The sequence below is a fragment of the Acromyrmex echinatior genome, chromosome 10, assembly GCF_024713525.1.
Source record: "Acromyrmex echinatior isolate Ae372 chromosome 10, ASM2471352v2, whole genome shotgun sequence".
NCBI classification, from domain to species: domain Eukaryota; kingdom Metazoa; phylum Arthropoda; class Insecta; order Hymenoptera; family Formicidae; genus Acromyrmex; species Acromyrmex echinatior.
Window position 1 is genome coordinate 9,124,833 of NC_141861.1, and position 15,891 is coordinate 9,140,723.

General features: G+C 34.3%; 1 protein-coding gene across 5 annotated transcripts in view; it reads left to right on the forward strand.

Moving 5' to 3' along the window:
* LOC105150313 (ubiquitin carboxyl-terminal hydrolase 48) overlaps positions 1-13,809 on the forward strand; it is a 60,739-nt gene extending 46,930 nt beyond the window's left edge. For all 5 annotated transcript variants that reach the window (XM_011063318.2, XM_011063317.2, XM_011063315.2 and 2 more), the window contains exons 17-18: positions 7,350-7,434; positions 13,009-13,809. In XM_011063318.2, the coding sequence (XP_011061620.1) occupies positions 7,350-7,434; positions 13,009-13,031 (108 nt within the window). In that variant the 3' untranslated portion in view covers positions 13,032-13,809. The remainder of the gene's footprint in view (positions 1-7,349; positions 7,435-13,008) is intronic.
* Positions 13,810-15,891: the final 2,082 nt, after the last annotated feature.

Here is a 15,891-nt window from a genome sequence, read left to right on the forward strand (position 1 = left end):
CATGACTTAGGTCTCGACGTGCATATATTTGACATTTACTCGGTAGAAGTCCTCGCGCAACGCGTGATCGACGTGTTGCTCAATTTCGACGAGTCGGGAAGCGCAGCAACGAACACGACGGTAAAGAGGACGGTGCCCGATGATGAAGGCGGTCTTTGTCCCCAGCGGAAGCATGGTCCGTTCTTTATGGACGTTGTGGCCTAAAGTGCCGCGTCCACGATGCTTCATTCGCCCGATTGGCAACATATTTTCTCCTGCAATGTGTTCTCCAGTTTAGACAGTAATCCATATTACATATTCTACCTACAAATTGATCACGTTGGATTCTTGTCTCTTATTACCGATACTTATAATACACATTTCGGTCTCTGTGCTTTACCACTATTTCACAAATTTTCAAGAAAACTGCAGCGTAGCTGCAACAATTCAACACGGATTAGAGATCGAAATGCAAACATAGTATTTAGATGTTGTCAAAACAGAAAACTTGAACTTATAGATATTATAATACAAAATAAAAACTATATTTCTTTGTGAAGGAAATTTTCTGAAAAAATACTACACTCTAAATTTCTTACAGAAATCTCATTCAAATCAAAATTCTTACTGAAACTTCTCACTCCAAGAGAGTGAAAATACAACCACCCCTGATAAAAAGTAGAAATATTTCACTTCTTAAAAAAAGAGTGACAATTTTCACTCTTTTTTAAGTGAATTTTCACTTCAAAGGAATGAAATCTCACTCCAAAAAAGTAAGATTTCGCTCTAAAAAGACTGAAAGTCGTCGCTTTTTTTTTCAAGAAGTGAAATATTTTGACTTTTTTTAAGGGTGGATTGCATTTTTACTCTCTTGGAGTCAGATTTCACTGCAAAAAATTTAGAGCGTAAAAATATATTTTTATAATCAAATATATACCTGCAAATGATTTGAATATTCTGGATTACGAAAGCTTGCAAAGTCTGTGATTATTTATTCTATTTGAGCGATAAGTTTTTATACGATCAATTATTGCATGTTAAGTACTCAAATTTACCTATATTAAATGACATATTAAATGACTAAAATTCGTTAAATTACATTAACAAAGTATGTATATGAAATTGATACGACAGTCTTCACGTTTAACGTTTGGAGATCGCATAACGTTCAGCGCTGTGTCAGGTTTCTGTCGGGATTTAGGTCAAACGTCATCGTGTTATAAGGAACGGGTTGGAAAAAATTCCGAAACGAGCGAGTGTTGGCCTAGCCCGTTATCCAATCGAGCGGAAAACTCATCAGTCACTTCTCACACAACACCTCCGCAATGTTAGTGACCGTCTAAAAAGCGTCCCTCCCCGCGTAATCTCCACTTCCTTTTCTCTCTCTATCGTCTACAGTCCTCCTTTCTCTCTATATATCTTTTTTCCTTTTATTCTTTACGTTTATATCGACGTCACGTTCGCGCTATCATGCTGCGATGATAGATATCCGGAATTACGTTCGCGTTGTTTTACAAGAATCGTCGATATCTTGTGTAACGGTGAAGGAAGATGATAAAAAATAAAAGAAATACATTTCTTGTACACTTTGTTTAACATTCATTTAGAATATAATTTAGATTAAGGATGATGTTGTCCTGGACAGCTCCTAAAAGATACCTTACAGTTGTGTTGAACGTTTTGCTTGTATTTTATGACTGTCGGCAGGACTACTGCATCTTTTCCATAGCCGGTAGACGTAGAAAGGGACAGTATTAAGACATTCGCCACGTAATGGCTCTGGTCTACCGAAAAGCGTAGCCCTTGAAAATAATTTGAATAATTACCGACAAGTTTTTCATCGAGGATGCTAAACAGCTGTAATCTGCTGTCTTTCTCGACCCTTCGCGAAACGAAAAACAATGCAAAGTGCCCTTAATTTACTTAAAAGACCTTCGGAATGCTGTTTTTTTTTAGCCACGCCCGTTGATAATGTTTACCTTAGATTACCTTCGCGTTTTCATGATTATACTAAATGATTTATACTAAATATAAAATAATTCCGACTTTACAATGCACATTAAAATTACATTCCCATATTTTTATTGATTTTATAAATAGATGAATGAAGACGAGTTTTCTTTTATAACTCGTATGTACAATTATGCCATAATAATAATACAAAAGCAAATTTACAATTTTAAAGGCATATTCGGATAATTTATAAATATAGTCGACGTCTTTTCTCATATTGAGACAATTCTTAGCAGGACGTTTCGAGGTTCAAATATTAACAGACGCGTTGCTTGGAATCCCGTGGAGCACGTACGGTTTCTATTAAAGACAAGGTACTCCCTTTTCGCAAAACACGCGAGTGCCAGTGGGGATGACTCGAAGCAAGCCCTCGGTAATAATTCCTCCGCCGAATTAGCGCCATAAGTTTGGCGCCGCGACAGCCACGGAGACAATATTAATCTACTTTGAATTTATGCACTCCGCGGTTTTCCACCGACCTAGCTTGTATTAAGTCTTCCCGCAGCTTTTTCTCGTTTTTCCATCAAAATCTCCTCTGACATAAAAGTTTTCTTTGAAAATGACGAATGAACTGACTATTAGTAGGTTTTTTAAAATTAGCCCGTTAGTCGATCGCTAATACTTAGATTTTGTAAATAAATATATCATTCTTAATTCATATTTTAACACGAATTTTGTCTAGAGTTTTTATTTTTTTTTGGAGGGGGGGGGGGGTTTGATTGTAGATATTAGAAATGTATGTGCAACACATTTTTCCTGTTTAAAAAAAAAATATATAATTTGAAAAAGAATTGAATTTTTTTATTAAAAACTGTAGAAACTGGATGCACTGAGAGAATTGCCGTTATGTCGGTTTATTAACTCTGTGGCTCGTACTATTAAGACGTGGTTGAGCAAGCGGAGAAGGAGGAGGTAAGATTCACCCTCTCCGTGCAGACAGATAAATAACTCAGGACAGCCTGGGAATAACTTAAGACTTCTACTCTAATGATACTTGAGTAAATTCAAAAGATACTCGTAGCGATAATGCTTGATATTCCATGTGTGTATGCCTTTATGTTTGAAATATATATATTATATATTTAATTATATATATAGATACCTCCACAAAATTATTATTATTATTATTTTATTGTGTATAGAGAAATTACAAAACATACGCAAATGATGAGGCACCAGCAGAACTGCTATTACTAGTAAGCCTTCTAGAAAACGAAACGAATTAATTAAAAATGATGTATAATAATAAATATAATTAAAAAAAAGAAAGACAACAATTGTATACGATATTTTATTTAATGAATATTTTTTTTATATCATCAATGGTTAATTCGAGGCACTAATCTCGTAAATTATCTACAATGTTAATTAACGAATTATTCTTCAATGAAATAAGCCATATATGTTCATCTGACTTAATTATTTAGTATGGTTACAAGATATTTTTATGATTTTTTTATGATTAAGCTCTGATAATAATAACTTTGTATAACTTATGTATCTACCGATACATAATATAACTTCCACGTCTATATTATTCTCTGGATCTTTTCTTTTTGATTTCAAACATCCCAGCAAAAAGTCGTGCGCATTTTCGCTCTCTAAAGCGACGTTAGAAACACGTAAAGCATGCGATAGCTCGGTATCTCGATCTTCGCGAAGGAAAAAGCGCGCATTGCAGCCGTACCTTAAACCGTGCATTAACCTGGAAATAAACGGGGTGCCGTTCGACGTAGTACATACATTATGCGCCGAACTGCGCCGCGTTTCAGTACTTTGCTGCATCTTCGCGAGATCCCCGTCAGCTCGCGTCCGGGGCATTTCTCTCGATGAGTCCCGGCCGGAAAAAAAAGTTTTATGTTAAAGCCGAAGACCGCGGGACTGGGCTCGCTGCCGGGGATTAAGACATTCTCGGACTAATAATTTTCATGCCCGACCATGAAATGTTTTGTCCGTGTCCGCCTTGCTTTTCTTACGCGCAATTTACGCCCAGCAAAATGTCGCGGGCGTGTGATTCGTGTCGCGCTAAGCCGCGAAAATTGACATCCGAATCGGGCGACAATTAGACGACCCTTCTTCGCTTGTCAACGAGCGATTGCGACGGTTTTCGGATGGATCCGCGAAATTTTCTGCAGACAATAGGTGTCAGTCGGGGAGAACGTAGCGCCTGAAGGTGCACGGTTCGAGCCTCGAGTCTACAATTATGAGCCATACCACGTCGGGGCGAGCCTCATAACGAACTCACTATATTGCCGAGCATTTCAAAACTGGCCTTATACCCGTGTAGAGAGAACGCTCTTTACCTGGTTTCTCCCTTCCTTCGACCTCCTCTTTACGCGCTCTCGCCGTAGTGAGATGGCCAGTGAGGGACGAGGGAGAATGTGCCAGAGAATAACGTTTGGCGATGAAAGAAAGGAACTTCGGGGAATCCGTACCGCAGAGACTATGCACTCCCGTTGTCAGTGGCCTCGATTGAAAGCGTCGACGATGATGTTGGAGTAGATGATGTAGCTTTATAACGTTGAGCGATCGCTATGACTATGATTGAAAATTATTGGCGAAGAATTTTGCGCAGCCCCGAATTGACAGTCAATTTTTTTAATTGATTTTAAGAAATTTTAGAATTTGTTATTAATATTTCCCGTATAATTAGATAGGGGAAACCGGGGTCAGTGACTATAGGTTGATTATAGGGATAAGTAGAATAATCGAAGCTACATTAAAAACAAAACACGAACCGCTAAGTTTGCTGTAACATCTTGTTGTGAACACATCTACGATAGAAGTGCCACAATTTTAAAAAATCGTATATCTAAATATTTTTATTCTTAAAGTTTTTGTTTTATAATCGCATATGATTGTCTGAGATATTTGATTTCTACTTAGATAGTAAGTGTAGTGCTTACTTAATAAAGTCCAACAGATTTTTTTGTTTATGTGTCTTTTATCGTATAATAACGTTTTTAAAAAATGAACGGATGGAGATAGTAAACTAATCACAGCATGGAACTGTATGACTCATTTAGTGACGACTCTTATAGTACTTACTCAAAATTTTATTCCTTCAAAAAGAAGCATTGTTTTGCCCTGCAAAGCGAATGTTGTGTTTAAAATATATTTTTATTTAAAAGTTTTATTAATATGTAGCCAAAGATGTAGCTTAAAATACATTAATCTTTATTTTAATAATCTTAGGAATTACCTCGGTCCCGGGACTAGTTAAATCAGATCGAAAGATTAGAAAAATGCATTTTTTTCATATTAGTTATCAGTTTTCTCTTATTATTAAAATATAATTAAGTCAAATGTATGTAGTAACTATTAGATGTAGAATTTAGTTTTTCGATAAGTCTCTTAATTTCGTCTGTAAAAATTCGAAACTGAAAAATGAGTTTATTAGTCTCTCCTACTTTAGTATTAGGTGTTGGAATTAATTCGTAGCGTTTTACAAGAGATGGGAAGTGATGGGAAGTACTTTCATTAATGTATTTTTTAATGCTCATGTGAAATAAATAACATTCTTTCATTTAAAAAACGCTACGAATTAATTCCAACATCTAATAATATGTAAGTTTTATTATTACGCGTATTTATGCGTATTTTCTTATATACTCTAAATTTCAATTAATGGATAATAATTGATATCAGCCCCAAATATGCCATTGGATAATCAGTGAAATTCAATTGAAAAAGAAAAGAATTTGAGCATTACATATACTTATTACAATTCCACGTTTTATTGATTTTTTAATTGAATTTCATTATGAATTCACTGACTCAATAACATACTTGAGACTGACATCAGTGATTATCTACCAATTCGGATTTAGAGAGAGATCTATTAATTTGTTTAACCTAAAGACTCGATTAATTTTCACTTCACTTTCAAATATTTCTCAAGTATCGATAGACTAGGTACAGAAAAGTCTAGGAGCTTTTATTGGGCACACGCTGCAACTTCACGCCACGATTGTACTTTACACTACTTACCCCTAATCGGTCTTGCTTTATTTTCGTAACCGCGTTGTATATTCACATTGCCTTTGACTATCCGCTCCGGTCGCCGCGATGATCTCTCGTCGTGGCGAATCTCTGGGATCATATACTTGAAAATAAATCACATTGCACAGAGGATGCTGCGGCCGGCAGGAAACATCGACCAGATGTGAGTCGCTGTACCGACGTCACACGTGTGTCCAAGTCATTCGAGAGAGAGATGACACCCGCTATATTTAGTTCTATGGGAAAAAGGGGTTTCAAACGTAATCACACCTACGCTTGTGCTGCTCACTCGAATTCCCATACCCGCTTTTTAAGCGATTAGAATCTTTTTTTTTTTTCTTAACATGATGTATGTAACTATATAATGTCCAGTATGTAACCAGTTACAGTTCTTTTTATTGGTAGGATTAATTCTATTAAAGAACGATATCAGATTTAAACTAATTAATTAATTAAGCGATATGACAACCAAGACTGTCCTCGATATCGATGCCTCATGTAATGAATTATAAAAATTGATTTGTTAATTTACTTTTTTACGTGCTTAAAAATTAAATAAGCGATGTAGAAGTGTTTATTTTACTTCCGCATCTTTTTATGCGTTGTTCTATGCTTAGTGTGCAATAATAATAATATTATTATCTTACGTTATAATACCGTAATATGAACCGTATGTGTCGTAATGTATGTATAGTTTATATTTACACGAAATGTAGTCGTATAATTATATAGAGGGACGCATAGATTGGTGGATCACATATGCTTCGAAAAGATGCGTGGGAAGACACTGTTATAGCCGTTGGCAGCTGTTCACACGTGTATCCGATGCTCAAATTTAATACGGATCGTCTTCAATGTGAATATCAATTATTATCCAGTAATTCAAATTTAGAGTATATAACAAAATACGCGTAATAATAATAAAACTTACACATTACTAAAGTAGGGGAGACCGGGACTAATAAACTCCTTTTTCAGTTTCGAATTTTTACAGACGAAATTAAGAGACTTATCGAAAAAATAAATTCTACACCAGTTACTACATATTTGACTACCTAATTATATTTTAATAAGAGAAAACTGATAACTAATGTGAAGAAAATGCATTTTTCTAATGCATTCGACCTGATTCAAATAAAATAATAGAAAATTTCGTTTTGTATTATATCACTTTAATTAAAAGAGTCAAAATTCAATTATTATTCATTACGAATCACAAGTGTATGTATAATAACATATGTTTATATATTAAAGAATGTACATTGCTCTGGCCTTTTAAAAGTGATTAATTTGAAATAAAAATAAGAATTTTGTTGTTACGACTATTAATGTATCGCGAACATATATGATTTCAGATTGATTCTCCATTAGAAAATGAAACCGATGTTGAGTCTGATGCCCACAATTTCGATTCTTCGTCGCCAGAAAAAGGCTTCAAGGGTGAGTAAAAACAAACTTTTTAATCTATTTTCCTTTTTCTCTCCTTCTCAATGGATGTTCTAAGGATATATAGAGCATATAGTGCATGTATATGTGTGCACATGTATATGTTTATTTAGTATGTCGTAAGATGTGAATTAAGTTTCAAAATATATTACTCGTGGCGTTCTAATAGCTCGAAATTATGATTACTAGTTGCTCTCGTTTGAGACGCGATGTGCGCAATTATGATGTGACTCGGGATAAGTAAGATGATAGTAAGACGATATGCAGACATATGTCATTTATAATACTATAATTTCGCGAAGGAGCGGAGATTTCTCTCGCGTAGCCGAAGAATCGAAGGCGACGAGGATCTCTGGCGGGAAGCTGAAATTAAGGCATTCGTCGTGGATACATATACACCGTATACGAACGAAGCCAATCCACTTAAGGATTGCCTCATCTCTCCTTCACCCCCTTTGCTCGCGCCAGGGGTGGTCGGCAAGGTTTTGTTCTCGAACAAAAATCTGACAAATATGCCGCGATTTGCCGAAGAATGGAGGCGAAGTGCACCACCCTCGCCCCGTTTCCCTTCCTGGCGGAGTAACTTCCACCCAGGGTCCAAGCAACCCACCCTTCACCCTTTTCCCTTTCTTATTCTCTCCCGTTCTCTCTTAGATTTCCGTCTTCTCTTCGCGATCCCTCGTCTTCTCCTTTTAAGAGACGGAGGAGGAAGAGGTGGAGGGCAAACGGTGACTCTTAAATTACTTAGACCGAACAAAATGTAACAAATGACTGCGAATCGAGCCACTTATGCGATATTGGCCCATCACTACCATCCACGTATATTGATATGTCGCATTAGGGCTAGCCGACACCCTTCACCATACCGACTGACTATCTCTCCGTTTCCTATGTTTCGTTTCCGAGAAGAAAGAACTTTCGTTAGGGGCTTCATTCGCTGTGCAAACAGACTATCCGTGAACCGACTTGTTCTCACGTTAAAAATACTTATTTTCGCTAATTCGCTCTGAGTCTCATAATTTTCCGATGTGTTCGAACAAGATGAACGATGCAGTCGATCTTTAAAAAATAATGGAAGACAGAGTGTAAAGCAGCCGCTATTTCGGAGAGTTTCTCACGAAAGATCTGCGGTTTTGGGCCCTCGCCGAATATCAGCTTCTCTTTTCCTGCCCGCGCGCGCTCCTCGCCGAGTCCTTTCGTTATTAATGGTTTTCGCGAACTAGGTTCATTAAGGAGCTCACGAAACTCCACAGCGCATTCATGAGAGCGCCACCCCTTCCAGTTCTCACGGGATGAGGGGTAGATGTCGGGTACGTGCGCAAAGTGTCGAACGGGATGCTCGTGTAAATTAGTATAGCATATATTATCTTCACGCCTTTTTTCAGGCTAATATAACATCAACTAATACAAACAAGGTTATCTAAATTAAAAACGAGTATAAAATAAGATGTACATTTGAAATTAATCTTTTATTTTAAAAAATTCTATTCTGATACGTTTCGGACTTAGTCCTCTTCAATCGTACAGAAATTAACCTATTATGTACCTAATTATAGCTCATGGATAAATTACAAATCGAATGTCAAAGTTTCAAACGGTGTCCGTATATACAAAATTCTCTCAATAGAGAGATCGCACATATTTCATAGAATTTTTTAAAATAAAGATTAATTTCAGTGTACATCTTATTTTATGCTTGTTTTTAATCTAGGTAACCTTATTTGTATTAGCTGCTTTTAGCTTACATATATGAACGAATAAGTTTTATTTTACTTAATTTATATTTATATTTATATTTAGATACTAATAAAACATCATATGAGTATGTTGACATATATTCTTGTTTCGAAAAATATGTTGTTACTTCTACTTCCATGTCTCGTGAAATGGAAAACGATTACATAAATATTACATATTAAATGTGACGTTTTTTTTCTTCTATTTCTTCTATCTATTTCTTTAATATTATAATGTTTAAAAATGAACATTCCAAATAATGTTAAATATTTTACACTTCACTGGTGTTACGACATTATTAGAATTATTATGATTATTATGAAACTTTATATTTAATAATAAAAGTAGCAAAGCATCCTTGTTAAATAAAACTGTCTTTCGCGAAAGTGAACATTGTTATACACGCGATGAAAGAGATAACGTAGAATTGCCGGAATGTAAGTGGATATTGAAAAAAATCGCGATAATTTGATGAATAAAGTTGTAATGAAGACATTAACGTATTCGTTGCTCACGCAATGGCAGAAGCAAAGAGGCGAGATGGCGATGCATCTGTTATTAGTGCGTTCAATTACGCGCATTGGATCCCGGGACGCGAATTATATGCGCCGAATTATGTAAAAAAAAAAGAAGGCATCACCTTCTCTGACTTTTTCTCCGACTCTCTCATCATTTCCTTGCTACCTCCGGCACAGGCTGGAATTATGTTAGAACACGAGGTAATGCAATAATAAGTATAAGTTAGTCAGAAAACGACGTTCTATGAGAATAAAGAAGACGATGAGCGAGAGAGAGAGAGAGAGAGAGAGAGAGAGAGAGAGAGAGAGAGAGAGAGAGAGAATCTTCAGTATCTGCTGACTTTATCATTCAGGACGAGCTCTGAATATGCCTACTGTGCCATTTGAAAAGAGATAGTAATAATATTTTTACAATAACTGATAAAATTATAAGGGCCAGTAATAGATATTTTTACCGATTATGCAAGTCAGATCCATTTGTATCGCAATATACGATATTTCTCAAAGATCCTTGGTATTCTTGAACGGTGCTGACATTCGCACATGTTCCACTGTCTCAATTCTCGGCTTTATTGATACGTAAGTGAATGCGTCGTGATAGCTGACGGAGAGCTCAGAATTGTCCGTGGAAATTCATCTCGTCCGTGGATCCGACATGGCGTAAACGCGTCGACCGCTCGCACGTAGAGCAGCGACTTGGAGGCCATCGCCGCTCTTTTTTGCTATTAGCTAAGTATACCGCCTCTGGCTTATGTTAAGCCTCGGTAATTATTTGTCACAGTCAGCTACGATGAGAGACAGACAGAAGAAGACGTGACGAGGCAAGGGCGAAAGGGAGACTTTCTCTCTCGGCTCTTTAGCACGATAGAAAAGAGTCTCATTGATCGCAGTACAATTAATTCTTTCTTTCTACATCTTTATGTTTTTTCTCTTCTTTGTTTTTAAATATTTTTTACGTATCATGAAAGAGACATCACTAATTAATTAGGCTTCTTTAATCGCCTATAGATATTTTATGAATGAAATAATGAATTTGCTATGTGTTGAATATTTGATAAATTATAATGAATTTAAATTATACGTCATATATAAAAATGTTTATACATTAAAAACGCATTTTTATTAATTTATATAATTTATAATACGTCCTTCGAAATAAATTATTTAATTTTGAATACATAATGTAATTTGCTTCTCTCGTCGTTTATTTTTATATTATCAAGAAATGAATATATTTTAACGTAGCTTTTGTGATATTCCTTGATATTATACATATAGCTTTAATCTCTTCTCGTTGCATTCTCATCCTGTTTGCATCCCGCACATTTGCCTCTTCCGTCATTTTCGGCACGGTTCTCATTCTTAATGTGATTTTAAGCAGCACTATCAGACTAGAGCATTTTTGTGGCTGCTTGTAAATTATCTCTTCTACTTCCATTCGTCTTATCGTCTCATATGTTTTTTTTACGAACAAAACATTATTAAGACGATTGTAAGACATATTAAAATTGGATAATTCCATCTTTCAGAGATTGATTTATGTTTAATCTTACAACTCTTTTAAATATTATTCTTTCATTGTACTTAAAATATATACTTTGTGTCTTTAGCCTATTTTACTTTACAAAGAATACTCTTATTTTTTATTTTGCAATTATTTTTACAATTTTCTGCTCTAAATTAACGCAAAAGAATAGTTAATTTTTGCTAGTAAGTGCTTTATTACGAATCCACAATCTGTACACGTCAACCAAAATCGCCCTTGCGTTTCCGCATTATTCTAGGAAATCATTTTGTGGATAAATAAGAAAAGAGACGGACGAAAGGGTAGACTATTCTCCGCATAGCGTGCGGAAAAATGTTTCACAAGAGTCAGTCATGCGTAAGGCATTTCATCCCACACATTTTGTCAGTCCGACTTGTACAGACGAACACGTCTACAAGTCATACATACGATCGTACATATACAAATCTTGATGGGATCTACCCTCTATGAAACAACGGAGCGAGCTTTGATCAACTCGCTTGGCTTATTTTCTATAAAGAAAATTCCCTTCGGACTAGAAGAAAGTTTGCGCGGGAAGAATAGAAATAAAGAAAAAGAAAAGATACAGAGATGGGTGAATAAAAAGTGATTTTATATATATATATATATATATATATATATATATATATATATATACATACATATATAGTTTTCTATATATAAAAAAATGTGACATATATAATATGAACTTAATAGAGAGAAGAACTTTCTAGAAAACTTGGATGCATGTCGCTGCATGTCGAAGATATTGAGCAAATATTTATTTTAAGCATGCTATATTGACACTTAACGTTATTATTCTTATACGTTTTAATGAGAATCTTTTAATTACATAATATTTAAGATCACTTGGTGATGGAAATTCGAATAAAAATATTATTATTTGTTAATACTTACTTAACCATGCTAATTTTCAGAAGGAACAGGCGTTGAGAGATGTGTATAATTTTCAGTAATATGTTGCTAATAATGAAGAATTAACCGAAGCATTAAACCGATAAGATTAGTTATTAACTCTCTAAAGGCGAGTGTTGCATATTTACAACGTTTACTTTACACTATTAAATCTAGTGTCAAATTTAACTTAATGTGACGATAATTAAATTTAACATTATATCGTGTCAATTTGATATTGTATAGTGTCAAATTTAATTATCGTTTTAGTAAAAATATAACCATTGTTTTAGTATAAAATAATGATATGATTGAATAGGAGCAGTGGCGATTCACATTAAATTAAATTTGACACTATAGATTTAAGTGTATAATTAAATTTGCGATAAATTCGAGGTTATTGTGGAATTTCTGCAGGCTTTATAACGTGCAGATTATTAGTTACATTTAAAAATTGAAGATGGAAATGTATATAGTGTATTGAACACTGAAATATATACTTTATAGTATTTCTAATCGTCAGAAAAGCTGTGCATCGATATATATCGATATATACTGATAAAATATACAACAATAAATTCTTTATTTGTAAGACATTTTTTAGCAAAATCAGTAAAAAAAAATGTTCTTTAATGATATGATACTGTTTCTAGAGAGTTAATAAATACCAGCAAAAAATAACGTTTCAGCCAAGATCGAATAGTATAAGTAATGCATGGTTCAATGTGTCTCTGTAGTGTTTAAAACTCACACACTAGGCAGACGCGGCGTTCGGATGCTTGATGACTGAAAATGTCCTATTTATTTATTCTATGTTACACGCGTGTCGATCGTTATTTACCTTTTAAGGTTCCTATGTGATTTTTGTTTCAGGAACGGAACTGGTGCCGAGCTGATCTGTATGAACATAATGTAGCTAATTTTTTCTAACATTTAATAATAGTTGATTTAACGCAAGATATTTTTATACACGATCTAGCTATACATATATATATATATATATATACAATGTGTATATATCAACATATATATTACTAAAAAAATTCATGTAACTGTACATGGAAATTACATGTTCATGGCTCGAAAATTATCTAAAATATGATTGGAAATTTACAATTATTATAAATATATATAATAAATATATAAATATATGTATAAAAATATATATAAATATATATATATTTACAATAATTATTTATTTAGGTATTTTTTTCAGTCATAAACATGTAAAATTACATGAATTTTTTTCAGTGTACCTATTAAATATATAAATATAATTATTTGATCTTTATGTACTTGCATCCGTTACCAACATAAGTTGTGGAAAAGAATATAATTCTATATGCTGTTGTCTTTACAACTTATACTATATGATTTATTTGTTAAGAAAATAGTAATGAACAAATATTTGTAAAAGAAAGATATTGAAGATTGTGAAAAAAGAAGATTGTCAAAAGCTTGATTTATTCATTAGTACAATAACTTTGTAATTCATTAAATTCTTGCAGATTGAAATAAACTAGAAACACGGTATGCTCCCTCGATTTATACATTTGTTTATGGTTGAAATTCTATTCACGGATAATGTTCATTTCGAATGTATATAACGCGAGAATTTTAATGTTTATGTATTTAATTATATTCATTTATATAAATATATGGCTTGATAAAATACGATTGTGATATTTATTGTTGCATTGTTATGATTTCACGGTTCATATTTGTATTATTTATATGTAATTCTTTTATTTAAGCACATCCAGCACATTATTTCACTAAATAGCAACATTTCCTTGTTGCATAATGGCAGACGAGAAATTACGTAATTGTCGTAATTAATCTATATATTATTATGCTAAATTATTTCTTCAAGTTGATCATATAAACAAAAATAAATGTTTATTTTACATATGCTCTATGATTTTTTGTTTTTTTTTTGTAGCATTTTTATATACAAGAAAAATACTCGAAATAATTTTTTAATAATTGATTAAACATTGAAGCTGAAGATGCATGAATTTACATGAAATGTTTAATTTTTTAAATGTAAATATAACGTAAACGAGAATCTATAGAAAAAATAATGAAAAATCTTACACATTTATTCTAATAGTATAACAGGCAATAATGGCAATTTAGATTAAACGGACTTACAGAATTCTTAAGGAATTTTTCTAAAACTCTACGAGCTTGAGCGTGCGAGCAAGAAGAAGAGAAGACACGGGGTACGTATGTCTGTGTATGTATGTGTATGTACGTGCGTTGGTCGCGCGTTAATTAGTTTGCAAGGAGTTTAAAGGCAAGCCTGGAAGGACTTCGTCAGGCTGCTAGGTGGTCCCGAAGCCTCGAGTCATCATTGCCTCATTTACTTCGTAAAACAATCTTGCCGGCAGTTCAATGGGCCTAACTATATCAAACTTGGCACCGCGTAATTAAACTTCCTTGTAAACCGGTCGAAAGGCAACAGGGTTTACGTGGCTAGTCGAATTTTGGTATGCGATATGAGATAATTAACGAATATCCACGATTTCGAATCATGGAATCTAATTTATTGTATATTTTTTACACTTAATATATTGTATTATATATTTTCTAAAAAATACAGTATACATTCAAGATAGTATTATAATTTCAGAAGTAAATTGAAATTGGGACATAGTCAACTGCCATTACATTTAAAAAAATCAAAAAATAAGCTTAATATGAAGATAAAGTTATGATAATAATGAAATTGAAGTATTCTATGGTGAAAGAGATAATTTTATTAGGTGTTGGAATTAATTCGTAGCGTTTTACAAGTGATGGGAAGTACTTTCATTAATGTATTTTTTAATGCTCATGTGAAATAAATAACATTCTTTCATTAAAAAACGCTACGAATTAATTCCAACACCTAATACAAATATGTTTATTTTGTGATATGTCTCGTAGATACTGAAAAGGAACGAAATGAGAATAGCGTCATTTCTGCAAGGAGGCAAATTCATGCGAAATGCAAAAAGGACGCACAAGATCGCCTTTTGAGAAATCGCTTCGGATTATTAGGGTACGCCAGATTTTCACCGTACGACCAACGTCGAGGATTAAGCTGCCGTTTTTACTGATTTTCTTTCTAATCCTTACAAATGTCAGGGTCATCAAGTTTTTTTCCCTAATTCGTATTGCGAACCGACCCGCATGAAAGCGTTAATCTTGACAGAACGGATCGTGGTTTTGTTTAGGAAATGTTTGTTAAACATTGCCATATTATTAACAAGCGCAATACGGTACAACCGTAAAGTTGTTCGTTAATCTCGTTAAAGCGCAAGAAACGAAGCACACGTCTATATATCTTTGAATTACGCTGATTCTGAAATTATTTTTTTCTGCTATTGCGTACCTTTCCGATTCTCGATTGACTAACTCTATAAGAATCAGATCAGTCGTCACTGAGGTACTATAGAGCTGCCATTCACTCTCGACCTCGGCCTCGGCGAGCTTCTTTCTGCGAAGCTGAAAGGATCGTCCGAATTCAGCAACAGTGAACTGTACGCTGTTACGCCACGATTTCGGAGTCTGCGCGAAACTTGCACGATACACACGAGTGTCACTCTCTCTAATCTCTTTCCCGAGGACAAAACTATCTCCGTGGCGTAGACAATGGGGAGAATCGCTGACGAGTCAAGCGCAAACCCTTGAAATGACAAATGACAGGATGTATCCTAAATACACCGCTCTGCCGGGGTGTCCTATTTTCTTCGCTTCTCTTCGACGTTC